This window comes from Agelaius phoeniceus, chromosome 2 (assembly GCF_051311805.1).
Source record: "Agelaius phoeniceus isolate bAgePho1 chromosome 2, bAgePho1.hap1, whole genome shotgun sequence".
Lineage (NCBI taxonomy): Eukaryota > Metazoa > Chordata > Aves > Passeriformes > Icteridae > Agelaius > Agelaius phoeniceus.
In genome coordinates, this window is record NC_135266.1 from 107,311,228 (window position 1) to 107,338,574 (window position 27,347).

At 43.5% G+C, this 27,347-nt stretch overlaps 1 protein-coding gene across 4 annotated transcripts in view; it reads left to right on the forward strand.

Moving 5' to 3' along the window:
• The window catches only part of NRIP1 (nuclear receptor interacting protein 1), a 73,325-nt gene extending 62,815 nt beyond the window's left edge, over positions 1 to 10,510 (forward strand). For all 4 annotated transcript variants that reach the window (XM_077174502.1, XM_077174503.1, XM_077174504.1 and 1 more), the window contains one exon: positions 1,730 to 10,510. In XM_077174502.1, the coding sequence (XP_077030617.1) occupies positions 2,091 to 5,579 (3,489 nt within the window). In that variant the 5' untranslated portion in view covers positions 1,730 to 2,090 and the 3' untranslated portion in view covers positions 5,580 to 10,510. The remainder of the gene's footprint in view (positions 1 to 1,729) is intronic.
• The last annotated feature ends 16,837 nt before the right edge of the window (positions 10,511 to 27,347 follow it).

The window sequence follows — 27,347 nt, forward strand, 5'->3', positions numbered from 1 at the left end:
GGTTTTTGAAGGAACAGTAAGATGATCAGTCATTTGCAGTTAGCTGAATCCACATTCAAGTTGTTTCATGTTTGAAGGAGCACTGTGTCTTCCACAGGTAATTCTGTAAATGCTGGTAAAGTATTTCTGACAGAAGTACTGAGACCTCAATAATAGCTAACAGCTCTGCATTTGATATTTAAATGCATGGATATACAGTTTACACTACAATGCATTGCTGGTTAGACTTTTTGTTTGGGTTTGGTTTTGGCTTCTTTTTTTAAGATAGCTCAATTTTTAGAGTTTTTCTAGATGACTTAAAACCAGGTAAGGGAATATTTGCCCAGGGAGATTAAGGACAGTTAATATCATAGCTATTTAGTAGTTCTTATTCTTTACATTTTTAAGATCTGATTATTTTCTGACTTCTAGTTGCCTGTAGGTTTTGAATTAAAAACTTGCCTCTGGGAAATCAATCATAAAATATTCATTCACTTTGAGGAGGCAAGGATTTCATCTGTGTACATCCCTTTTAAACTTGTAAATACAAATTTTCAATGGAGTTTTAGCCCATGAAAGCAAATTACAGAGTTCAGTATGCAGAAGGACACTTACCTTTGCTCATGTTGAATATTTATTTAGCCAGTTTGGTACTGAGTGAGTGAAGGAGGATGCACGTGTGCTGTAATGATCTCATTGTTGAGGTGTGGTGACTGAAATGTTCCTGCTGCCATTGACCAGCCCTGTCAGTGAAACTGCAGAGAAGCATCCAGCACAAGTGCCATTGCTGTGCATTTTAAAACAGCTTTTTATTCCACACTGCCCCATCCAAGAAGGTATTTAGTAGAGATATTACACACTCTTGAAGAGTAACAAGGCTTGAGGGAAGAACTGGTTTGGTTTGGTTTTGCCATCGTATGTGTCGTGTGCAGAAAGAATGCAAAGGTGAAAATCCTCCAGGGAAGGGAGGATTTTGATGCCAGGATTTCTGTTGCATCAGGAGCATAAGCGACCTCTTCCCCACTCTTATCACATGATTGTTCTAATAACTGGTGGTGTTTGGGTGTTGTAAGAACAGCAGATTTCACCCCTGTTGTGTTACCATACTGGATTTTGCATTGGTGCATAGTCTTGGGCAGCACTAACAGCTTTGTTTCTACTTTCAGCAATATCATCCACCTGCCAAACAGAAATGTACTCATATATATGATGCTGTCTATTCTGTTATTTCAGAACATATGCAACCTGAAACTAAACATTGACTTTAGTCCTGCCTTTTCCTATTAGATCAGTTTAAGAGTGATAGGCTGCATGTCCTGCGTATTTACATTTACAGAAGAAAATTTCATGCAACTGTGCAGTAAAATTCAATGGATTTTTTTTAGAAGTGTGTTTAGAGTGATTTCAGATTTTCCTGTCAGGTTTACTATTCCTTATTTTTAGCTGCAGAATAGTGAAATTCAGTGAAGGCTTGTAGGAGCTGTGCTCATGATAAGTAAGCTTAATTTTTGTGTAAAACTTCATCTCAGAATTGTTTTCATAATGTACTTTGAATTGGATACCAGGTATTTTGTTCTTTATTTGATTTTTAGTTTCTTCTGGAATGTGTGTTGTTTATGTATCCTGAATCTCTGCCTAAGACAATGCATGGGGGGTTGGGTTTGGATTTTTTTGTTTTAAGGAAAAAGTGTTTTATATAATTGTATCTTAATCCTAAATATTTTCTTTCTGTTTTGTTTTTCTGACTTAGGAATTTTATGTGCTTGGTGGAGATGGAAAAGGAAGAAAAGCAAGCTGGCCTCCAGAAGAAAGAAGGCAGCAAATATTTGATGGAACTTTTTTTCTGTGAAACCATGTTTTGAGTGTTCCTCCTAGACGTTGTCCATAAATATCCTAGATCTCAGCTGAGGATTGCTATGATTGGAAACCTGGCTCATCAAACAGTGTACACTGGGAGAAGCCTGCCTAGGATAATACATTTTCTCTTGTTTCTGAAAGTCTCTAAGAAAACACTGTAGACATCTACCTGTTATTAACTCTGCATCTTGATTGAGCAAAACTAGCCTTTGAAGTGAACAGAAACAGAGCCTTTTTGGAAACTTTTATTGAACATGACTCATGGAGAAGAGCTTGGCTCTGAGATGCACCAGGATTCTGTTGTTCTAACTTACCTAGAGGGATTACTAATGCATCAAGCAGCAGGAGGCTCAGGTACTACAGTTGACAAAAAGTCCACTGGGCATAGTGGGGAGGATCAAAACTTTAAGATTTCAGGAAATATATTTCCCAGCTGTCAGAGTAATGGTCCAGTTCTTAACACGAGTACGTATCGGGGATCTGGCATGCTGCACCTCAAAAAAGCAAGACTGTTGCAGTCTTCAGAAGACTGGAATGCAGCAAAGAGAAGGCGGTTGTCTGATTCCATTGTGGATTTAGATGGAAAAAAGGAAGCTTTGTTGGCTGGCATGGTTGAAAATGTGCCTAAAGGCAAACAGGATAGCACATTACTTGCCTCTTTGCTTCAGTCATTCAGCTCTAGGCTGCAGAGTGTTGCTCTGTCACAGCAGATAAGACAGAGTCTTAAGGAGCAGGGCTATTCTCTTAGCCATGATTCTTTACAAGTGGAGAAAGATTTAAGGTGCTATGGTGTTGCATCCAGCCACCTGAAGACTCTGCTGAAGAAGAGCAAAGCAAAAGATCAGAAGCTGGACAACAGCCTGCCTGACATCACCAAGAACCTGCCCAAAGAGAGGTTTATAGAATCTCCTCATGCGGTGCAGAGCAGCCCCAAGGTGATGAACGAGCCCCTGTCGTGTGCTGCAAGGTTACAAGCTGTTGCAAGCATGGTAGAGAAACGATCCAGCCCCGCTGCCTCGCCCAAGCCCAGCGTGGCGTGCAGCCAGCTGGCCCTGCTCCTCTCCAGTGAAGCCCACTTGCAGCAGTACTCCAGGGAGCATGCTTTAAAAGCACAAAATGCCAATCAGATTGCAAGCGAGAGGCTTGCAGCCATGGCCAGGCTGCAGGAAAGCGCTCAGAAGGACATGGGCCAGTTTGGTTTGGCCAAAGGAATGACAAGCCATCTCAATGGTCAGGCGGGATCATCCCCCAAAACAGTCGCTAGCAAAGGCAACGTGGCACCGTTTCAGAGTCCGGTGGGAATCATGCACTCGCCTCCCAAAACTGTGGGATACAAAAGTACTGTGGAAAGGAGTAACCTGAAAACCTCTCCCAGCAACAGCTTGCTCTTACATCTGCTGAAAAGCCAGAATACCACCAAGCACGTGAAAGGGCGTGAGCAGAGTGAGAGAGCCAGCATTTTTGAAGACAGCAGCACACCAACAACTGTTGATGAGTATTCAGATAACAATCCCAGTTTTACAGAAGACAGCAGTGATGATGAAAGCTCCCATTCTAACTGTCTTCCTATAGACCTATCCTTTAAACAGAGGACAGATAAGCCAGATGCAGGTCCACCTGCATCACTGGATAACCTGACTCAGTCCTTGCTTCGTAACTGGGATCCAAAAGTTTCCTGTCCAGAGAGCAAGGAAGAGAAAGACACTCCGAAAGCTTCTAAGCTGAATCCCCACCAGAAAGTAACACTACTTCAGCTGTTACTTGGGCATAAGAGTGAAGAACAGGTAGACAAGAGTAATGATCCTCAGGGACCACACAGTACAGCTGATGTGGCAAAATTCACTGTGCAGACTGGGAAAAGGACTCCTGTTGCTGACAGTCCCAGTGCCAACCGCGTGACTCCGTTAAGCACTCCACCCTTGCTGGCTTCCACAAAAGCAGATTCTCCTATAAACCTCTCACACCAGTCGCTGGCTGTCAAGCGGAGCTCGCCACCCTATGCCTGCAGCATCCAGCCAGACAGACTGATGAATTCTGCATCTAAGCACTTGATAGACCTGTCCAAAAGCAAGGAAATTCAAGGAGCTAAGCTAAGCAGGACTGATAGTCCCCAGAACTCCTCGGCGTTCAGTGCCAGCAAGCTGCTGCAGAACCTGGCTCAGTGCGGCATGCAGAGTTCCATGTCGAGTGAGGAACAAAGAGCTAGCAAACAGCTGCTGGCAGGGAACATGGATAAACCTGTGGGCTTGATTGATAGATTGAACAGCCCTCTGCTTACGAATAAATTGAGTATGCATGAAGAAAATAACAAAATATTCAGTTGTCAGCCCGCACCCGCTGAACAAGGACTTCCAGGTTCGGAAATAGAAAATCTCCTTGAAAGGCGCACTGTCCTTCAGCTGCTTCTGGGAACTCCCAATAAAGGTAAAAATGAAAAGAAAGAGAGGATGCTTTTAAGAGATGAAAGTTCTCAAGAACAGACAGACAAGGCTTTGAATGAGCAAATATTGACGGTGAAAATAAAAACTGAACCATCTGACGAATCAAATGTTCCTTATAATTCAAATGCACAACAAGTAAGAGAATGCAAGGGTAACAAATTCCAAGGGTTTGTTCATTCACTGCAGAGAAACACAGCTGCTTCTCCAGCATCCGAGGAGGTGAAATCTGAGCCTCTTTCACCTCAAGATTTCTCCTTTTCCAAAAATGGTCTGCTAAGTAGGTTGCTGAGACAGAATCAAGACAATTACCCTGCAGATGAGCCTGACAGGAGTCACCGAAACAACGAGCTGACACACCTCGAATCCAAGAGTCTTTGCACAGTACCGAAGAAGAGGAAGCTTCATGCTGAGCCTTTGGAAAGCCCATTAAAAAAGATGAAAAGTAATGTGTCTGATGCTGGAAACAATCACGCTTCTCCTACTGAGGCGCTGTACGGGCCTTTGCTTAACCAGCAAGAACTGAAATTCAGCAGAAGTGATGCTGAATTTAAATATGCTGTAAGTCATGGTTCAAATAGTGAAACTGAAAATAGGAGTTGGTCTAGAGATAGTAAAGGCTTTAATGTGTTGAAACAGCTGCTTCTCTCAGAAAACTGTGAGAGAGATCTGTCACAACATAGGAATAACATACTAACAGAGGGCAAGAAAAAAGGAAGCAAAACCAGTGCAACAGTCAATAAACCTGAATTCACCATTTCTTCAGTAAGATCATTGGTGGGAAGCCCTGTGCAGCAGAACAATTGTGTAGATCACAGAACATTTCAGTATCCCATAGCAGTCAAAAGTCCGGCCGGCTCCCCCTTCCCTGAACATCTGGGGAGCGCGGTGTCCAGACTGGAGTCTGACCAGCTGAGCATGTGCTCCATGCCCAGTGAGAAGGGCCCCATCAGATGGGTGATCACGGGCATGGACAAGAACGATTATGAGAAAGACTCTCCGAGACTGACCAAAACCAACCCAATATTGTACTACATGTTACAGAAAGGTGGCAGCTCCATCAGCAGCCAAGAAGCACATGACAAAGAAATTTGGAATGAGCCTTCATTTACCGAGAGCTCGACTCGTGTTACAATCAAAGAGGAGTTGACATCTGAGCCAGAGCTCAAAACTCCTTTTAGTAACTTAAGAAGCCCTTACAACAGCCATATGGGGAGTAACACCTCTCATCAGCACGGTGGTGTGAATGGAGAAGTGCATGGACTTCTGGAAAAAGTGCGAACAATCAAAAAAGAGCCAGAATAAACTGCAGCCTCCTCAGTGAGTTTACAATCAGCGGTTTTGAATCTTTGTTTAGAAAAAAAAAAAAAAAAAAGAAAAAAGAAAAATGAGTATGAACTTCACTACTGTATAAATTGAGCATGATTTTAAAAAAAAAAGCATGGTCTAATTGAAATGTTTTCATTTGATAAACTTTTTATTTTTCTGGTGATGTTATTTAAAATACATGTAGATAAAATTTGCTTTACAGTAGATTGTCACAAGGAAACTAGAAGGGTTGTAATTTGTACAAAATGTTTCTGTATGTATCAGATTAAGTTATGAGTACTCTTTGATCAGAGTCTTATTTGAATCTGCAAGCTTTGGTATAACATAAAGTGTAAGCGTACAGCCTAGGTGGTGGTAATGCTGCGTTTCCTCCCTCCCTGTAAAATAATCCTTATTTTTTTGAAGCCTGAGCATAGAGACAGTGTACTTTTCTTTTTTTTTTGAATGTTTTAATATGTTTTGTGAAATTTTAAGATAACTTTTAAGAAGTGGAGCAGTCCGTCCAAGGTATTAGCTCGTCATATTGGAAAACCTGCGTCAGTGTTAATAATTGAAGCGCACTGAAATGTATTTTTTAGTGCTTCCAAAATTTGTATTGTTATTTTTAAATCTTGTTTGTGGTCCTGCCAGAATAGTGGTGTACAATCTATTTTTCTTCCTTGCCCTGCTCTCAACAAATGCCTTCCTCAGAATTCTTAGCCATAGTTATGAGTTACTAGTTAGAATTAAGGGGTTTTTCTAGGTTTTTTTAAAAAAAGGCAGATTTTCATAGGCCGTGCAAGTACTGCATGAGTCCTTTTGTCGGCACATTCCTGTCACTTTCCTGCCTAAAAGGGGAAAACCAAAATGCCTCTTGGAGTAGTGTGATTGAGAAGGCTTAGTGCATGTATTCAGTGAGGAAAATGCTGGAAAGCTTGTGAAGGGGATGAACAGAATTGTGTGTTCAGCACCATCCTGCTTCCCTGTGGAAGAATACCAGCTGCACTAAAGCAGCACATCAGACTTCCACTCTAAGATGGAATAGGATTTTAATGAAAAATGTGTTGGCCTCTTCCTACAACCAGGGAAAAGAATCTATAATCTGCCAATATTTATTACTTTCTGAACAGCTGATACATGGTTTAATGCACTACCCTTTCACTGCAGAAAATCTGGCTTTAGAATAATTTCCCAGGTAGCACTGAGGATAAAACTGTGGTTTTGTCATGTTCTGTAATGGATAGTGGGATATATCTGAGAAATCCTTCCCTGCCCTTTTCCTCCATCCCCACCTGTGCTGTGATTTGTAACATCTGGCAGTATCAGCCTGAGCTGGGAGGAACTGAAAATTGCAGTCAGAGCTGAGACATCTTGAAAGAATTGCTGGCTGGGGAAGAGTCGTGTGGCTCTGCTTTCCCCTTAGCACTGTCAGTGTTAACTCCATTTGCAGCCCTTATTTCTCTGGGGGCAGGAAGAGGACAAAATCCAGTTCCTCTGAATTATATGAATTATTGGCAAGCAGAAGTTTTGCTGAACTTTTTACTCCCCTAAAAAAAAGAAGTTCTCTGTGGCTTCCTGATTTCACAGATAATCCTCTCTGCCATCAGCAAGCAGCTAAGCAGTTGGCTTGCACAAATAATGAAAGCTGCACTCTGGTTTAGTTTTGTCTGTTTTCACCCTTGCAAGCCAGTGACATGACAAAACTGCTGTTTCTGTCCATCCCATGGCTGCATAGCAGACATGAGTGAGGGGGCATTTTGCTCTTTTCCATCTGTTTTGGTTTCAGAGATCCTTTTCCCAGACTCCTGGCTTGCTGAGACAGAGCAGGCTGTTGTCCCCCTCTCGTCCCTGTCCCCAGCCTGAGATCAGTTCCTCCTCTTTCCAGTGCAGTTCCTACTGAAAGGGACTTCTTCTGTCTGACAGCTGGAAAATGCACCACTATTCTGTTTTGCCTCCCTCCGGGGGATACCTTCTTTTAGGGAACACAAATATTTGGCAGTATCTGGTGTAAAACATTCCCCCTGGTTTTTATGAGAAATAACAGAGCAATTTAAAGATATATTTTTATGTTACTTTGGTGAAGCATAATATATTAATGGGCTGTACAAAGAAAATTTATATTTTAAAACCTTCACACAAATCTAATATCATTTTAAATGTCATTGTCTGAAGTATAATATAAAAATAAAATTTTGTTTGTCTTTAATATTGCATTTATAAGTAGCCCAATGACAATTCAGATGTCTCATAGAATAATCATTAATGAGATAAAGTATATTTTGGATTGACAGTGGAACTGAATTCTTTTTATATGAGTCAACCCAGCAGAAATATTAAAAAGATGGTATTTGTTCCATCCATTAAATGTCTTTTAAAGTCTTAATTGATTATTTTTCTTGAAACAATGTGTATATAGGTAGGAAATATATACAATATAGAATAATAGATGGTCCCCAGACTAAATACAGGGCTATAATTTGCTTGAAGAGCTCCACAGAAAAATGCAGCGTGAGAGGACGTGGAATTAACTGGTTGAAAAAACTTCTCCAAAGCTAAGTTGAGATGAAGAGTGGGGAAGAGATTCTGACCCTAACAAAAAATAATACTGGAATCGAGCAATGTGCTGACCTTTGTATTTATTCTAGGGTAGTCTATTGTTATAATATATACTTTTGAACATTTAGTTTTGAAAGTTTTGTAAAACAGTTAAGTTAAAATGTTAACAGTTTGACCAGTTAAGGATTTAGCTTTCTTTTTAGTTGATGTTAACAAAAGGGTATTGCCATTCTCACAGACGTCAGTAAACTCTAATATACAAGAATTTAAGTTTGGGATATGGTGTTCCTGGAAGAATCTTCTCTCCTGTAGGCACTGCACTCTCAAACAGCAGGTAACAAGAATGGGGCCCTAGAGAGGGGGCAGGACATGCCAGGGGAATGCTCAGTCAGCTGCTAAGAGGGCAACAACTGTCTCCTCCTATATGGAATTCTCCAGTATCTCTGGTGTTACCCCCTCCCTAGGGAAGAGAGGTCTCTTTTGGATCTACCCCATCCACACTTAGAGCATTGACACCTTAGGACCAAAGGCTCTTTGATTGTTTCTTGTCTTGTAGCGTGGGTGAGTAAAAAGGAGTTGCTTTTTTTTCCTTGGGGACTTTTCCATCAGAGAAGAGGGGTGTGGGAGCTGGGTTTGTTGTCCCAGGAGGGACTGGTAGGGCTGGCCACGTTTTCCCAAGCAGCTCTAAGATCCCTGATTTCCACCAGTCCCTGCAGATGAATCGCAAACCAAGGTCATCTCTTGAGTAGCCCTCAGTACTCTCAGCAGCCCCTGTTTCCTATAGGCCTTTAGAGTTCAGATTTGGAGCAAAATGGGGTCTTGGCAGAGCAGTGCAGGATCAGGGGGTGCTGGTGTGGGATATCCCCATCAAAGGAGCAGGGAGGGAAGGGAGGGCACATCCCAGGTACAGCCAGCAGAGACGGCTGGGGACAGCTGGAAGTGAGTTGGGGAATTGTCTCTGTACCATGCTGAGAGTGCAATTGCAGCCCCGTGGAGCTTTAGCCTGGAATAACTCTGGCCCCACTTAGCTGGGGAGGGCTGGGGCTGCAGCTGGAGTGGTGGAGACCCCGGTGCCTTGCTGGAGGGGGCAGCAGCAGCGCCTGGATTTGGGGAATGACTCGGAGCTGCCACGCAGATTTGCCTTTTCTTTCCAGAGGGAAGTGTCTGGGGCTCAGATATCCAGGTTTCTGGTGTGTCCTCTGCCAAAGCTTGAGGAAAAGGTGGTGGGTAAGGCTTGACCACAGAACCAAAAAGTGGAGAGCTGGAGGGTTTCTCTACTGATACCACAGAGCTGGGCAGCTCAGTTTGAGAAGTTTATATGAGATCAAAAGGGAATTCAGCCATAACTTTTACTTTTCGTAGCCATTTACTCTTAGTGAAGTTTTTAAATTTTTAATTTACGAATGTTTTTAAAAGAAAGAAATGAGTGGTTTAAATTTTCCCTGTTAAATGTTGGTGAAAGTATTACAGCTCTCATTGACGTCAGTGACATGATATTACCAGTTTGTTCTCTGCCACATCTTACAGAGGAGTAAACTGGTAAGTATATATTATATATATATTTATATATAATGTAAATATGTTGACTTGTTACGCCTATAATATGTTGAAATTGGTTTTTAAAAGGTGATGTAAATACTGGTTTCCTTAATGAAAAATACATATTTTGTATTGTTCTAATGCAAAGGAAAAAAACCTTTTAATCTTTTTTGTTATGTATATTCCATGTATAAGTGTAAATATGATCACATAGGTTTAAAAACTTTTTGCATGTATGTATACAGTTGCAAGTCTGGAAGAATGTATAGAAAAATTCTTTTATTTAAAGTTGTGATTAACTGCTGCATGAAAAGTGCATGGGGGACCCTGTGCATCTGTGCGTTGGCAAAAAAAAAAAAAAAGTCTTAACAAGTCAGGTCAGTTCAAAACACAACAGTATTCCACTTCTGGACATGACTTCTGCTGTGGTATTTTAGCTTTGTGAAAGAATGTGCTTCAATTCAAAAGGGTCTGGAAAAAAAAAACAAATGCAAACCTACTTTTAAAACATGAAGTGCTCATACAACTATGATAAGTCATGTAAGTTCAGGACTCCATTTTGCATAACTGAAATATTGTACCTGGACTATTCCATCCCTGTAAAACAAAGGAGTATTGATTTTCATTGCCATACATAAGAATTTGGGATTTTACCACAACCAGTTTTATTGTGATGTGTCTTCAGTAATTTAACTGGTCTCATTTTTTTTATTAGAAATTAATTTCCTCATGTGATGTCACAAAACTGTACATACTGCAGTGTGAAGTTTTTTTAAATCTTTCAGTGTTTACTTCCTGCAGAAGATTTGAATAAATGAGAAAAATGCATTGTCTTGATGGTTTTTAAATCTGCTTTATTTCATGTGTACTTTGCCTTATTGGCCTTAGTGGGCTCTTTGCATCAGTGCTGTTGATGCAGATTTCTGACAACAAAAGTACCTCAAGGAACTTAGGCACACACAGCCTTCAGCAAGGCTACTGACTGGAAGCTGAGTGTTGTGGAGCTGGAAATGAAGCAATCTAAATCAGATTAGCAGCTTTACTTCACAAAGCTCTGTATTATGTTTTATTTAAATACCCTTCTGCTTATTAACTTGAAATCAGTGACCATAAACTGAAAACCTCTAAGTGGGAATTCTCACATGAAAATAATTTTGAATGTTAAAACGTTGTTCAGGTGCCTTGTGCAGGGTGGAAAGATGTGTTTTCCCACTAAAATCTACTTTGGTTCATATCACAAAGAAGACTTCTCAGTTTCTGTATGTTTGCTTAAGAACGTTAATAGAATAATAAGTGAACACAGTTTGCCCACACAAAGGTTTAGCAGTGCACTTCCATCATATTTTGGAGTTAAGTCAGCTTATTAGTGCAAATGATGGATTGCAGCATTAGTGCAAGTGCTGTTTCTCCAGAAAAGTTTTGCTCCAGGGTGTCCAGACAGTGTCTGGAGCTGTACAGTTGCAAGCAAGGATAGGATAGGTCATGACTGTCTTGGGTAACAGTAACACCTATTTTCATGAATCATCCTCTGCTTCCTGATCTCAGCAATAAATTGTGTGCCTGAGGTTCTTGGGAAGCATTCTGGAAAGCAGAAAATACAATACATGAAGGTAATTTTAAAACAGTAATTCCTAGTCCATAGATCTCAGCTAAGGCTTCCTGAACTGTGTGTAGCTGAGCATTTTAATTGTTCAGTATCCAAAATGGAGCAGCATGGGGATGCTGTCTCACTCTGGGTACATCACCTTGCTGTATGGATGTGGTGCCACCAGTCTTGCTCAGCTGTGCTTCAGAGGGAAAGGACCCTGACCCAGCTTCTGCCCAGACTCTCCTCTCTGTAAGTAGGCCTGATGTGAGGGATCAATGACTGAGCCAAAAGGCAGCCACCTGAAAAAATAATGTCACTAAGGAGCCAGTCTCATCTTCTAATGGCAGTGCAGCTTGGAAATAATTTCTTGAAATACGTGGTTTCATCAAGATGTGTTTTCTTCAGTGTTGGTGCCCTGGGACAGTTCCATGGAGCACCTGAGTATCTCTGACTTTTCTGTTACTACTTGGTGAGGATTTCAGGCACTTGTAAACTCACTGCATTTATTCAGTTGTGCTGTAACACCAAGTAAAACTTGCACAGTGTCTACCAGAACAAGCAGGGCTGTGGAGCTGAGTGTGCTGGACAGCCTGTGGGGTGATGAGGATGTGGAATGGGTGTGATATCCCAAGAACCATTCCCCTCTGAGGGAATGTGAACAGCATTTGCTTGGTGATTCAGGATGAACTCACTCAGAACTGCTTCACACTGCCAGTGAACTCTTCACAGACAGATCTGTGGTCACATGGAATAGTCTTGGTCCCCAGCTTGTTCCTCACAGAATGAAAATTGCGCGTGGTGGTGATGGGTCTTTTTCACAAAACAGCTGCTGCATGAAGGAATTTTCATTTCTGCTTCAGAGATTTCCAAATTGGGGAGGGCAGGGGCAGCAGTAGTGTTCATGGCACTTGGCACCCCAGTCTTCTCTGCTCCTGAGTGAAATGAGCTGCAGCATTGTGGGTGTCACGGACAGCTGTGGGCTCTGATGCATCATTTGCAGGGATGTGCACTGTGGAAGCCTTTGTGAGAGTAGAGAAACTTACTGCAGTAGTACAGACATGTCTTTAAATAAGAAAAGTAAAGCAAGTAATTCTTCACTGACTGTAAACTTGCCAAGAAAAAATGTGGGTTTGAAACTAAGGAATACAATGAGAATGTTTTGCTGTGTGGCACAGCTTGGCACATTAGGGCTCTGGAATACACCCCTGGGAATGTCTGTAGGGACTTGATATGAGCCTAGAGCAGAGGCTAGGATGTGCAGGCAGTAATTGCTGATAATATTTTTATTTCCTTTTGATTGTCAGAATGACTCAAAGGGAGCATGGCACAAACTTGAGGCATAAAAATCCTCTCTGCTGGTAGCTATCAATGCTGCTAATGAAGGAGCATATGCTGATCCAAGCTCACAGCAGCCCATTTTAATTTGGCTTTCTAAGGAATGCTTGCTCTTAATGAATAAAGAGATTTGTCACTATTTCCAGATTACTTTTCTGGTTAAATTACTCAGAACTTAGCTGAGTGCAAAACAAACATAATTGCCTTGTGAATATGCCAGTTAGATAAACCTGATGCCTGCTTCCACAATTAAAGTCAGTCTGTGCCTTCAGTGCATTGTGATGTGTTGGGGGAAGATGGAGAGACAACTGTCCTCATCCTCACTACAGATGATCTGGATTCTCTTCATCCAGGCTAGTTTGGGAAGGTGATGAAAATTTCTCACTAAACAGGAGGTAAAGTGGGCTACTCTCTAATTTAGTGGGGGCTCTCTGGCCCCAGGCTTCACTGAAGCTGCTGCTTTGAGAGTCATTCCCTTTTGTGTGCTCAAAGTCCTTCAAAAACTTCAGCTCCAAGGTTACTTCTGCAGATGAGCCGTGGGTAGGCACTGAGAGGGATACGTGGAGTCTGTGGTTACCTCTCTACATTTGCCTGTCTGCACCTCTGGAACTCCAGCAAAGTGTTACAGCTTTTCAAGTTCTGCCTGACTTGATTCCATGCCCAAATCTCAGAGAGAGAGTAAGTGATGAAATTCAAGGATGATTTGGAGCTGGATGCCCTGGTGCTCAGTCCCTTGTATGCTGTGCCTTGGGAAATGCTTTGCAAGAATTTCCGTGGAAGAGGGAAGTTCTCCTACTAACTGATAAAATTGCACATTTCTTTTTTTCCCTGAATTCACATTTTGCTCTGAGAGAATCCTTTGGTTTGGTGTTGGGTTTTTTTCAAGAAGCCTCATTGACTTTCCCATGCCTCACAAATGGCTCAGTGGTTCACCTTTGGGCAGCCAAGGGTTCCTGTGTCCCTTCAAGGGATGTGTGCTGTCCCCACACAAGTGCATCTATGTCCTGTCCTCTGTGTGTGCAGTAGGGGACCAGTGACTTGGGGCTCTTAGCTTTTGTGCCACACTTATTTAAAGTGGAGAAGGAAGAATGAGAGTTAATTTTCTGCTATTTAGCATGGCCATAGTGAAAAAATCCTCATTAGCACTTGCAGCAAGAATTAGATTGATCCAGGAAACAAAGATCTTGTGTAGCTCTTCATGTCATAGGTTGTAGACTCATAGAGTGGCTTGGTTTGGGAAGGAGCTTGAAGATGATAATTTCATTCCAACCCCCCTGCCATGGGCCTGGATACCTTCCACTGGACCAGGTTGTTCAGGGCACCATCCAACCTGCCCTTGAAACTTCAAAGGATGGGGCTGCCACAACTTCCCTGGGCAACCTGTGCCAGTGCCTCACCACCCCCACAGCAAAACAATTCCTCCAAATTTCAAATCTGAATCTACCTTCCTTCAGCCTAAAGCCATTCCCTCTGTCCTATCACTACATGTCCATGTAAAAAGTCCCTCTCTAGCACTCTTGAAGCCCCCTTTAGGCACTGGAAGGTGCTCTAAGGTCTTCCCATAGCCTTCTCTGGAGTGAACAACCCCAGCTTCCTCATGCTCCATCCCTGTGATCCCCTTGGTGCCTGCTCTGGCCTGGCTCCAGCAGGTCCCTGTCCTTGCTGTGCTGGAGCCCAGAGCTGATGCAGCCCTGCAGGTGGGGTCTCAGCAGAGGGGGCAGAGGGGCAGAATCCCCTCCCTGCCCTGCTGCCCACGGGGCTCTGGATGAGCCCAGCACACGTTTGGCTGAGTGAACAGAGATCAGTACCACCACTTAAATCATGCAGTATTACTGATGCAGGTTTGCTTACTTCCTAGTCCAAAATCTAAAGAAGCTTTACATTTCATTATGAACAGGTACCAGGAGCTGGTTGGTCAGCATGTAAATATGTTTAAAATCAGAAAAGAAATGGTTTAGGTAATCCTTGCATACGGTGATGTCTGTCTCTTGTGTAAGGAACTGTTAACTCTCTTGCTATTTTCCCCCTTCCTCTCACTTATTATTTTGAATCCTTTCATCTCATCTTTAAACTACACAGGAGCCCAGTCATCACCCATGAAGGGCAGAGGAGACAAAAGAAGTCTATATTTTTAGACAACTCCTTTGAAATAAGTGTTTGCCTAAGGTACTGTGTGTTATGCATTTTCTGCATTGAATGCTGTGCCTTGGTCTCTCCTCTGAAAGTATTCACCCAAGGCATTGCATAGTGCCTGCACACTGAGCAGAGAGGTGATGACATCTAACAGCAGCTACCCCCAGCACCCCCTTTATTTTAGAATGCTGCTTACTGTGGCAGAAAGAAGCAAAGTGTATGACACAAAGCTTTTTCCCCCCAAAAAAATTGCGCTTTTGAAAATGGCACAGAATGAAAACTGCAGGTTCAAGGTCAGAAAAGGAAAAGGAGAGGGGAAATATTTTTAAGTGTCCTCCTCAGCATGGTCTAGCTGGCAGCCTGTTGCCTGCTCCCATCACCTGTTTCCCAGAGGGAAGGCACTATGGTGGTGCAGGTTGTTTCCCAGGGGGGCCAAATTTTGCCATTTGCATGAGATCTGACTCGGAGAGCTGGTGGCAGCTGCTCCCACCACGGATAAAACTGTGGCAGCTCCTGATGGAAGAAGAAAAGGCACTGAAATCCCCTGCTGAAAATGTTCCCAGCCCAAAGAACCATCCTGTATTTTTGCATGGCATAAATTTGCAGTTGTTAATTTAGAAGTGGAAGGAATAATTGTCTAGAAACTGACAGCAGCTATCCTATTGAATACACCTCACTCTTTAAAACTTAAAAGGTCTGGGGATAAAGCTAGTTGCATAAGAAAAAAGCCAAATTTTATGTATTCAGTATTTTCAACAGATTTTTTCATTGTCTTACAACATCTGCCTAGCACTTGAAAGCTTAGTTCTCTTTAGTCAGAAAGGTACTATTCCAGTTTTCCTGGCACCTTTATCTCTTTTTTTTTTCACCATTTTTGCTGTTCTTCTAGTAGAACAATACTGCTTGCTATCACTTGTTTGATTTCAAATTATGCCTGTTACACTGTACAATGCTGCTGCAAAATGTCTCCTGACAGTCCCAGGGAGCTCCTGCATGGAACAGAAGTCTCCTCTGACCCAGGCTAACTGCTGTGCCTTGCTCCTAGGGTGCCTGGAGCAGTAAATGGTAATGTTGGTCATGTGTGATTCTGAGCACTGTATAAATTTCTGCCTCGTTCAGTTTTTCTATCTCCCAGTTTGGATCAAGGGGATATGGAGATTTTTGGCAGTACATTATGGGCTGCAGAAGCAGCAGCTGGTTTCCAGTCATCTTCTGTGTTCCTGTTAGCCTGCATTAATGGTGCAGCTGTGCCAGTGTCACCCTTTGAGCCTGTGCCCAGTTGGCCTAAAGCAAACTCGATTCCACAGGAGCCGGGACGGTGCTGTCCCCTTTGATGTGGAACGTGGCTGCCTGTGGCATGGAATGCTGTGCCTTGCAGGGAAAGTAGAGAGTTCAGCAGAGGAGATCAAGATCTTGACAACTGTGGAAATACCTGTAGGGCAGGGCACAGCTTCTTGGTTTTTTGCAGTTTCACTCCGGATGCTCAGGGTTCACTCTTCTGCTCAATCCAAGTGTTATTCTGGAGTGGGAACCAGGAGGGGAAGGGGCAGATGGATGAGAACAGCATTTGTGGGGCAAAATTCTGTGCTTCATCACCCTCAGGATCAAATCTGAGGGTGATGAAGCACAGAAACCTCTGTTCAGAAATGCCTTAAGGCCAGGGCACAGCTGCAGCACTATATTGCTCAATGGAGTGCTTAGAGAGATACTCTTTCTGATCTGATATTCAAATTCCTGACACCTGACAGGGATTAAAAGAGGTGCTGCTATAAAAGGGGCAGTGTAAGGGAGCCCTGCTGGCTGCAGGGGCTGCTGCTGCTGCTCAGTGGGGCTGGGGGATGCTCAGTTGCCAGCTGGGCAGAGGGTCCATCCCCAGTCTGGAGGGAAGGATGGCTGGGTGGAGCTCACTGAGAGTCCAGCACGAGGGGGAGGATGCAGAAAAGCACCTCAAGAGGAGTGTTGTGGTACCAGGATGCCTTGCTTCAGCATCTGAGCAAACAAAGTCAGGTCATAAAGCCAAAATGGTAAAACTCCTGTGACAGCAGGAATTCTGTTTACTGTATTTTCCTTTTTCACAGCAGAAGTTCCAGTTGCTATCTCATTTCTGCTTACCTGGGCTCTGCAGCAATTGCTGCAGTTTTCCTGCCATGAGCAAGGGTGGCTCTTTCCACAGCATTTATGTGAAACAAATACGTGTTGCTTTCAGGGGTTGTCTGTAACCTGTTGTGACTGGTTGCATTCTATTATACCACAATCCTCACAGAGAAGAGAATAGGGAGGATGGTCTACAAATTATTACTGAGGAACCCCAGATTGCTTTGCAGGTGACTCTGGAGTTTGATGAAATTTCAGGTGGGGCTTATGGTCATACTATATGTCAGCATTTCTCTGCTAAATAGGTGAAAAAAGTGTTCTTGTTTCAGAGAGACTCCAATGCTATTGCAATATAAGCTGCACATATATGTGACATAGACAAGAGAGTATAATTTGCAGTATTTCAAGTTTGGGTGTGGTAAAATGCACAGAATGTGGGTTGGCCTTTGAATTTAGAGCACCTGAATGTGAGGATTCCTATCAGATGGCAACATCCCTGGCAGTGATGGGACTGCTATGATGTGGTCAAAAACATCTGGGCAAGTGACAGATCACAGAGCAGACAGTGAACTCCACTACTCTGCTACAGCTTCCTGCCTGCATTGGTTATTTAAATCACACTCTCTAACCCTGCCCCTGCTTGGGCTATCTCACCTGAGACCTTTGAGTAAAACTAGGTTAAAATGTACTTGCAAGAGAAACATTTTGGAAATGCAACTCACTTGCAGCGCGTTAAATGAGCAAATTTAAAAGCCAGCGTGAGTGAAGAAAATGAAAGAAAGGTTTCTGAAGCCAGTGAGTAACCAAAGCAGAAACAGGACACTGGCTGTAATTTGTACCTGAAACCTGTGAAAGCTGACCCCAGGCTTGCAATTGTAGAGCAGGTCTAACCCCTAATAGGCTTGGACAAGTAAATAAGACCTTGCAGCAGTGAAAGTGCCTTATTGTGACTGGGCTTGTGGGAGCCAGTGTTTTTCTCAGCCAGGCTCCAGCTCGCTGTGTGCTCCTCAGGATAAAGCTCTTTCACTTAGGCTTAGTTCCAGTAGTCAAGATTTCTGTGTATTTTTAGCATGTTGTTTGTTTATCATCTGCCATATATTTCTTATAGCAACAGCAGGGCAAGTTAAACATGGGGTCTCGTGTCTAAAATAGCTTTTCTTGGAGAACACAGTGCTTTTATACTCTCTGGTTAGGCTTTTTTTGAGGGAGGGAAGTGGAACTTTTATAAAAAATAAGTGTAGAATAAAATAAAATAATAAAAAAGTAGAAAATCTTTGAAGCTGACACTCTCCAGCTAAATCAAACTGTGTTTAGATTTATGCATAAAGTAAGGAATTTTGGTGCAGAGGCTTACTTTAGCATTTCTTTCTGTGGAGAGAAATGTCAATGAGCATGAATGTATACGCACACACACAGAGAAGATGGGTACAATGACTCACGCAGACAAAAGAAAAATTAAGAAAGCTGACAATGCAAGGGCTGGTATTTAAAGCAGGAGGGGTGTGTAGTGAGCATTCTTGTAGAGTAGCCATTATTTATTAAGTAGAGGCAGAGTGAGTTGAGCTATACAAAAATATAATGAGACATGCTTCAAGGAATTTGCAGCCTATTACAAACTCAGAAGAAACCACTGCGGGCACATAAAGTACATTAAGTGCTGGTACAAGTTAGCAGTAGTGAAGGAATCTGGCTGAGGTCATTGTTGAAAAGCATTGTGAAAGGAATGAGTCTGGAGGAGGAGAGGGGAAAGTCATCTGAGGTGAAATTCTTTGGAAGACTTAAGTGGACCTGACACCAGCTCCTCTGCGTGGGGTGAATTTTATCCTTGATGCTGGGGAAAGGTGACTTCCCACTTGGAGAGGCAGCTGGGGGAAGGAGGAGGAAAGTGAGGCAGGTTGGACTGGAAGGAAAGGTTTTATGGTGGGAAATGCAGGAGCTTTTGAAGATCAAGAGGGAAAGATAAAAAGGGGAAATAATTTGGATGTATGGAACTACAAAATGACAACTTAGCTTGATTTGGAGCTAGTCAAGGAACAGTGGTTACAGATGGTACCGAGATGGTTTTTGGGAGCTGAGTGATCCAGAGCATTCAATACCATAGGAAATGTAGAAAAATTGTAAACAAAACAAGAGCAGAGGAGGGGAAAGCTTCATTTAATTAATTCCTTGCCTGGGCACTGCCTATCCTCATTTCAGGTCTGTGTTGTTTCTTAATTTAAAACAAGAATGATTATCTATGGCCTCTGTCATGGAGGTGATCAGAAAACAGAAGGGGGCCTATTGCTGTGGGATTGTCCAGTGATCCCTTAAAAAATAAACCTATGAACCCAGTAAGTATGAAGGAAGAAGAAGGAAGATCAAAGGTGAGATGAAAAAGAAGTGGCTTATTAAATTGCCTAGAGGAAAAAAAAGCATCATCTGGATTTGAAAAATGAGCAGTAGTGAGGTAAAAGCAGGAAAAGGCATGTGGAGGGAGCTGACTCTGAATGGCCAGGTGCCTCCCTTTGTTTATACTTAGTTGGTTTTAACTAACAGAGAAGTATTTCCTGGTCTGGGGGTGGTCCCCACACAGAACCCAAGGCTAGGCTTTGCTTGGTTAAAGGTTAGTGCTGACAGTACCATCTTATCACAGCAAGCTGAAAAATAATGCAATGGCACATCCTAGCAGTGAATTTTAGGCAATCTTCCTGGTTTCTGGTTGCAAGGGACAAGAAAATAACAAATTGTGGCTGGTATAGCATGGCTCTTGGGCAGGTTTCAAACCAGCCATGGTTTTAAACAGTCTGATGAAGTACAATACCTTACCTGTAGGGGGATACAGTATGGGTAAATGAAGGTGGTGTAGAATGTAATCTTGTCTCTTAAAGAGTTGCAGCTGAACCAATTACTAAAGATTAGGAGCAGGCCTGATGTTAACAGGCTACACCTGTAGCCAATAAGAAGAGTGTTATAAAAGAGTGGATTGGGGGGAACTGGAGTCAGTTGGCTGCTGTGAGGACAAGGAAGAGTCAGAGCCTAGAGGAGCTGCCTATGAGAAACATTGAGCAGGTACGAGACTCTGGCACTATGGAATCCTTGCACTATAATGATAATAGAAGTCTTGATGTATAAGACAACACTTACCCACTCTATAAATTGTGAAAGAACCTCCTTGCACCTTCTCATTTCCCCTGTGATTCCTGTGCACTCACTGGGGCTGCACACTCACAGAGGAGCCAAGCTCCAGGTAGCAGATGATCCTGGCTGCTCTCTAAGCAAACCAGGGAGAGAAGGGGCAGACACTCTTTCTTCCAAGATCATAAATTTCAGGGAGGAATTCTTTATATCCTCTTCAGAAATTATGCAAGAACATCTTCTGCCCCTGGACCTGTTAAGCTGTGGGTGCCCAGCCTTACCTTTGGCACTGTGAAAACAGAGCAGCCCTGTTGCTTTTGGGTGTGGCCTTTGGCTCTCCTGTGGTGTAACTTAATGAGTGTGGAAACACCTTACCTCTGCAGCCTGACCCTGCTCGCCTTCTGTGTGGGGGACACTGAGGCTTGGACTGAAGAACAGGGCATTTAGTTACAAATCCAGGTAAACCACGTGCTGTTTCCCAGGTATCTGAATGTGCACTTTGGAGCAGGGAGGGAGAGTTTGCCACTGTCTTCAGTTCCTGCATTCCCCAACTCCTCAGTTCAGGGCAAGCCTTCTGGAATTTATAGCCTCCTACATTTATTTCGTAACAGTGCAGATGCTTCTAAGTCAGTGAATTCAACCATCCTGACAACATATTTGCTTTTTCCAGCTGTCTCTTCCAGGGATGCTCAGAGACCCTGTGGCCTTACTCAAAAAAAATCTGTTGTTGAGAAAGAATCTCTAAAGATTATTTGTGTACCATGAGCAAATACTTGATGAAAGAAATATTTTTTGAAATATTTACTTGCATACCAGCTGACCTTTCACCTGTCTAGCATGGTAGTTAGTGTTAATACACCTTCTGTGTGTCTCCTCAGCAAAATCTGGTTTAGAACATTCCACACAGATCTGGAAAGAGACACCTGCAGTTTGGGGAAAAAGATGTATCTGTGGACTGCTGCCCCTGCCAGTTTTCAGGAGTTTATTACTCTTAGGGGAAAGCTTAATAGTCTGTTAATTGAGAAGACAGAAGATCTTTTACACTTGGCTGCACACTATTATTAGGAGCATAGCAATAAAGGGAACAAACCTTAGCCCACATATTCAAGCAAAAATTTGCAAAATAAGTTTAACAAGATAGTGATGAATTATCCACGCTACAATGTGTAGCAGAGCACAAAAGGGGATAATAGCAATAAAAGCATTGATTACTGCCAGGGATTCTGCTAATTTTTATTTTTTCCTTGTTTTTGGGGCTTCTGACTTAATCCACAGGTTGTAGAATTGCAACTCCATAATGTCATGGCAAGGTGGAGTCCAGCCTAGCTTGGAAAAAATTTCTAATTTTTCCAAAATCTCACCACTTTTTCAACTTTGGATCCAAACAACTAGATCAGAGTGAACACTGAGTTCCTGGGAGGTACAGAACAGTTTGTTCTGAGGTTTTGCTTGCTTTGTATGCAGGAGAAACTGCTGCTTTTCAGAGGGTGGTCTGATGGTGCTGTGATTCACGCATAGTAGCAGTGGTACCATGACAACTTCAAACTCAGCCGTGCCTGTGAATTTCATCTCCAGTGCCAGCCCCATCTTTTATAATTCCCATGGTGGCTTTCTTGGTGGTTTGTTTGGGCTTTTTTTATAATGGTACAGTGTCACTCTGAACTGTTCCTAAGATTTTAATGCGAGAAGTTGTTATTGTTCCAGCTTAAACAAAGAAAAGAACACAACATTAAATTTGTGAACACTTCTGGGGCTTATGTTTTTATATCAAAGTAAATTATGGCTCTGTGAACAAGAAATTATTTGATAAACTCTGTTGTGATTGATCCTTATCTACTTAAAAGAAGTCCAGCATATGGCCATGCAGCTGGTGTGGAGTCCATGAAATTTTGACCTCAAGCATTCTCATGATTTGCTCCTGGTTCTTGCATGTGGCTCTGCCAGGGCAAGGCCTTAGTGTGTGTCTCTGTTCCAGGGAAACCAGAGGTCTCTTGCAAAAACAACTGTGGGCTTTTGAATCTGAATCCAGTGTATTCCAAATGAATCTGCATCATTTACCACTTGAGAGAAGATCTTTTTTAAAGCCAAGTTAGGAGCACCCGCTCTGGGGTACGTAGAGAGCATGCAAGCTTTGCAAAGGAGGAGTAATGTATCTTTTCATGCTTTGTTTTAATCAGGCCATCATCTGCTTTTGTGGACAAACAATTAACTCCAGGACAGCAGACAGTGATCCAGTGGAAGGCACAGCACCATGGTCTGTCTCTAGAGCCTGTAGCTGTCCAGCCCCATGCCTCATGTAGCCCTTTTGGGAAACCAGGTGTCTGCAGGAGCAGTGGGCAAGCATTCATAGCAAGGATATTTTCAAACCTTTGTGGTTTGCTGAAGAAGCTTCTGTTTATGCTCCTATTAAAAAAAAAAAAAAAAAAAGGACTTCTGTGCAGCAAGGGTTTGCACCTGGCATGGCATGCATTGTGTAGGGAGCAAGGATTTAAGGATTTTACCAGGAGGGGGATTTTAAGTGAACTCATTAACTCCTACTGCAAGCACACAGGTGGAGCTTGGAGCAGAGGAGCAGGCTCTGTTGCTGGACCACATTTGTGTTGACCATCAGGTTGTGGGTCAGGATGGGTCCTTGCTGGTGCTAAATTTCCAGTATTTTCTTCTGTGAGGTGGTTTGTTTAGAAATGCATATACCCAGGGCTGTTGGTGTGTGTGTCAGGGCCCTGGCACCACGACAGGCTGGCACTATCCCTTGCTTCCCTCATGGCAGAGCTGGTGCTGATCCAGAGCCTCCTCTGCTCCCTGAGGAGATGGTGGGACAGGACTGGCCACAAGGCCCTGCCATGCCCTGCTGTAGTGGCCCTGTGCCGTGATGGGAGTAGGGAAAATGTCTGCTGTGCACTCAGATGAGACAATTCTCCTTGTTCAGGAGGAGCACAGGCAGGCCATTTGATGGTGGCATCTGAGAGCCATATATATTCCAAACACCTGGAAAACATATGGAATTTGCATGCAAGGTGTGCACTATCCACTGACATACATCTGTAAATCCAAAAAAGGAGGGGACTGAGGGGAACAACCCCAAGCTGAAGAAGAGGAACTTTACAAACATTTCAAATGCATTTTTTAAAAGCAGATCTACTGCGTCTCCTGATGAGTTCTGACTAGCCTGAAGTCTCCCCACACAAATTGTGTCAGCTCTGCCAAGAGCTGAGGTTATTTTGGGCCTGCCTGGATCATGTCAAAGTCTTTTGCACCCTCTTGCCCTGGTGCCACCGATGTGCTGCTCTGGCTGGGGCGTGCACTGCCCTGACCCGGTCAGGTATGATGCACTCTCTAAAACCAAACAGGGGCTGGGTGTGGGCACCTCCTCCTGTCCTGGGAGAGCAGAAGGGCTGTGCCATGTCACAGGAGAGGCCTCTGGGAGCCAGGACTCTCAGGGGCACTTGGGCTTTGCTCAGAACGGAGGAGATGGGGCGTGAGGAGAGCGCTTCTGCTGATGGCAGCTCTCCTCCGCCAATGACTCAATAAAATCTGGCAGCCAGCTGGATCCCCACCAACACAGTGTCTTGAGGTGTTGCTAGGACAAAGTAAAAATACTGTGAGCTGGTGTGGCATCTACACTGTGCCACATCTACGAGCTGCTCAGAGTCAAGGTAGTCCAAGGAAATGTGAACCTGCTGGAGCTGTCACGGAGAAATTTGGAGTAGGATGCTTGCACAATATAGGAGGCAGTGCATAAGCTGATGCTGGCTTCCAGCTAAGGGTTCCACAGCCCTTTCAGCAAGGTATGCCATATGTGGATGTTGGGTTTTGTGCTGCTGAAATGGCACCTGAGGTGTTAAAAAGTCTCTTTTTCCCAGCCCCGCGCTCAAAGAAGAAGTCAGGATTCCTTGGCTCTGGTTCTCAAGGTTGTTTATTTTCCCTTATCTAAATCATTCTTTCTCTGACCTGCTGAGGTCTGCCCAGCAGGTCAGTTTGAGGCACATTGGCCGCCTTCAGGGAGGTGTTATCTTTTTATACTAAAAACTACATGTACTTTATTTACAATAATTTTCCAATACCTATCACCTATGTTAGACAGTCTGTCTCTATTCTAAACCAATCCAAAAGTGCCACCATCACAGCAGAAGATGGAGGTCAAGAAAAAGAAGGAGAAAGACAGGACATGCTCAGATTCCTCCATCTTGCCTCCTGAACCCCCATTTTTTTTTTTTTTTTTTTTTTAAATCTCAGAATTCTACTTTTTCACCTGTGAGAAATTCACTATCATTCTATTCCAACTCTTGTGGCTTGTAACTCTTCACATCTCGGGGCTTTAGCTGGTCAGAGAGACCCTGAGATGTGTTAGAAAGTCTCTTTTCCCAGCCCGGCAGTTGAAGGAGGAGTCAGAGCTCTTCAGTTCTCATTGTCAAGGTTGTTTATTGTTCCTTATCTATAAAATTTTTTCTCCTGTCCAGCTGAGGTCCGCTCAGTAAGACAGTCCAAGGCACTCTGCCTGCCCCCAGGCAGTGTTAACTTTTTATACTTAAAACTACGTGCACGTTATTTACAATTACTTTCCAATACCTATCACCTATGTTAGGCAGTGAGCTTCTACTCTAAACCAATCTAAAAGTGCCAACATCACAGCAGAAGATGGAGGCCAAGAAGAAGAAGGGGAAAGGCCAGATTGCTCCATCTTGCCTCTTGAACCTCCATTCTAAAAACCCCAAAAAATCTACTTTTTCACACAGTGATAAATTCGCTATCATTCTATTCAAACTCTTGTGGCTTGTAACTCTTCACACAAAGTTGGTAATTGTTTCCATGGGTTAAAATCGAAGGCACAGGTGTCTTTGACTCCGTGACAAGGTCTCTGAGCCCCCTGCCAGGGTCTCAAGTCCTCCAGGGCAGTCAGAGGAATGTCCTGGGTTCTCACACATGGAGAAATGGCAGCACAGCCATCAGTGTCACCCTCAGGGGGGGCATCTCAGCCGCTCCACAAACCAAGCACGTGACAGAGACTGAAACGCACCCAGCGAGGACAGAGGAGCTTTCTGAATGTCTGAAACTGCTGCTCTTGTTTTTTCACACTGGTGAAACCTCAGTCTGCACCGCTGTGTCTGCAGAGAAGCATGAACATTCCTAGCAAGGAGAACTTGTGGTAACAGTTGGCGAGTGCCGCAGAGCAGGGACACCCACAGACAGTTCCTGGGAAGGGGACAGGAGCACACATGGGAGCAGCAGCATCTGCCCACCAGGAACCAGGAGCTGGGGCTGTGTTTTCCAACAAATGACATGGTCTGGGCAGCTGCCTCTGCGAATGGGGAGCCTTCAAAGATGCTCATCTCGCTCCTGCAGTTTGACAGCCCAATCGTGTGTGACTCCTGGTGGCTGATCTTTCCTCAAACACTTGGTTTTTCCATCCCTGCAAAAGGACTGGGTGCTCTGATGGCCTGCCAGCTGTTTGGTTTTAAGGCAACAAGCACGTTGCAAGAATTATTTTTTTTGCGTGTGCTCGTTTCAATATGTTCAGATGTGAAAGTACTTAACTGTATAATGCCCCAGATGTCTGAAGGCCTCTTGGGGATGAGAGCACGCACTGGTGGTGTTGTAGCCTGGAACAGTGTTTTTTGTGTGCATTAGGAATGACTACAATTAGCAATGGAAATTTAGGGCAGCAAGCCACCTACCCAGAGAAGAGATCGACTGCAGACAGAGCCATGCACAATAATTCTGAAAACTGAGCAATATTTCACATCCAGATAAACTGAAGATAAGTCTGAAACTCAGCCATTCAAAAACCAAGTTAAAGTAGGTCAGTGAGTTTAGACCCAGCACTGCAGTTTGAGCAACTCACAGAAAGTATCTGCATATTTTTCAAAACAGAGGCACTGCCTAAAGCCATTGCTTTGCAGAAGATCCAGAAGTCGACTGAACATCCAAAAGCCTAATCCAAGACCTTCCAATGCTGCAATAACATTGAAAATGAGACTAAATCATCATCCTTTTTTAAGAAGTGTTCAGTCAGGGGAAAAAATTTAAAAGGGTTAAGCTTCAGCTGACACATGCCCTACTTCTCATGTGAGCTTACTAGGAGCAGCAGCAGGAATACATCTCTGTGAGAGCAAGCCAAGCATGAAGCTTGGTTTTGGCCATACTGTCATGGCCCATCTTGGGGGTTTTGTGGGGCCATAATATTACTCCCATCTCAGTCCTGCCCACCAGCTGCTTCCTTCCAGGGCAGAGCCTGTCCACAGCCAGGGCTACCACAAACCTGCCCTTTGACAGGGCTGATTCACTGTTGGAGTGTGGAGAAGAGAGGGCAGCAAGTGTTGAGCATCCCCTGGGCAGTGTCGCTTAGCTCCAGGGTGAAAATGGCTCTCTCAGCAGAGCACCCAGAAATGCAGCAGGCTGGGACAATCCCATCAGAAACAACAACTGTGTTGTCACCTTTAGGAAAATGTGCAGCAGGATTGCTGCTTCCTCACCTGGGTCCAATGCCAGTAATTAAAATTGTTAATGTTCATTTGTTACTGGGGAAGAGCAGCAGCATCAGTCAGTTACTGGGGCTGGCTGTTTTCTCTCCTGAAAACACAGAAGCTTCTGGTTCTGCCATGCCATTGCTCTGCAGGTTTTCAACACGTGAGAGTTCATTTTAAAAAACAAACAAGCAAACAAAAATACAAATAAATAAAAAAGACAGAAAAATCACCCAAGCCAGAATAAAGTGACACCAAGTAACTGGCTAGAATCCTTAATCTCTCTTGATAGCACCGGAAAGCTTGTAGAGACTTTCACAGTGAATGACTCAGGTTGGTATTTAAATTTATTTGAGAAGAAATCACCCTAAAAATATAAGTGAAGACTGATGCAGTTTTCTAGGTTAGGTCTGCCTTATTTAGTGAGCCTCATTACATGTTCAATGACATAAAACCAGGTGGCAGTTGACACACTAAACCAGTCTAAACAGGTCACAGTCTGCTCCAATGTCAATCATTTGCCTGGGGTCAGGAAGTAAAAGTAGGCCATGACTTCATTTCTAAAAGCATCAGATTTGGTTTTGTTCCTTGTTAGTTTTGCTCAGCTCCTGTGCTGAAGTGCAGTGGTCACATCCATCCTGGGGAAGCAGCTGAACCTGAGGCTGTGTCTTCCCAGGAATCCACTGCACGGGTTTGCAGTGTCCACCCCTGCCTTTTCTGGCTGCTGAGGGGGTGGCTCTTTGTTATCCCTCTTGCCTTGAGCAGAAATCATTATGAATTTCACAGGGCAGCTCTCTCAAACAGCTCATTCTGTGTGCCAAGGGTACACAGAGCATGAAACGTTCACTGGGATGGAAGTCTTGGCTAATGGGCTGGCACCAGGGTCTTTCCTTTTACATCAGCTGATTGATACCTCTGGTGTCCCTCTTTTCAGTTAGCAGA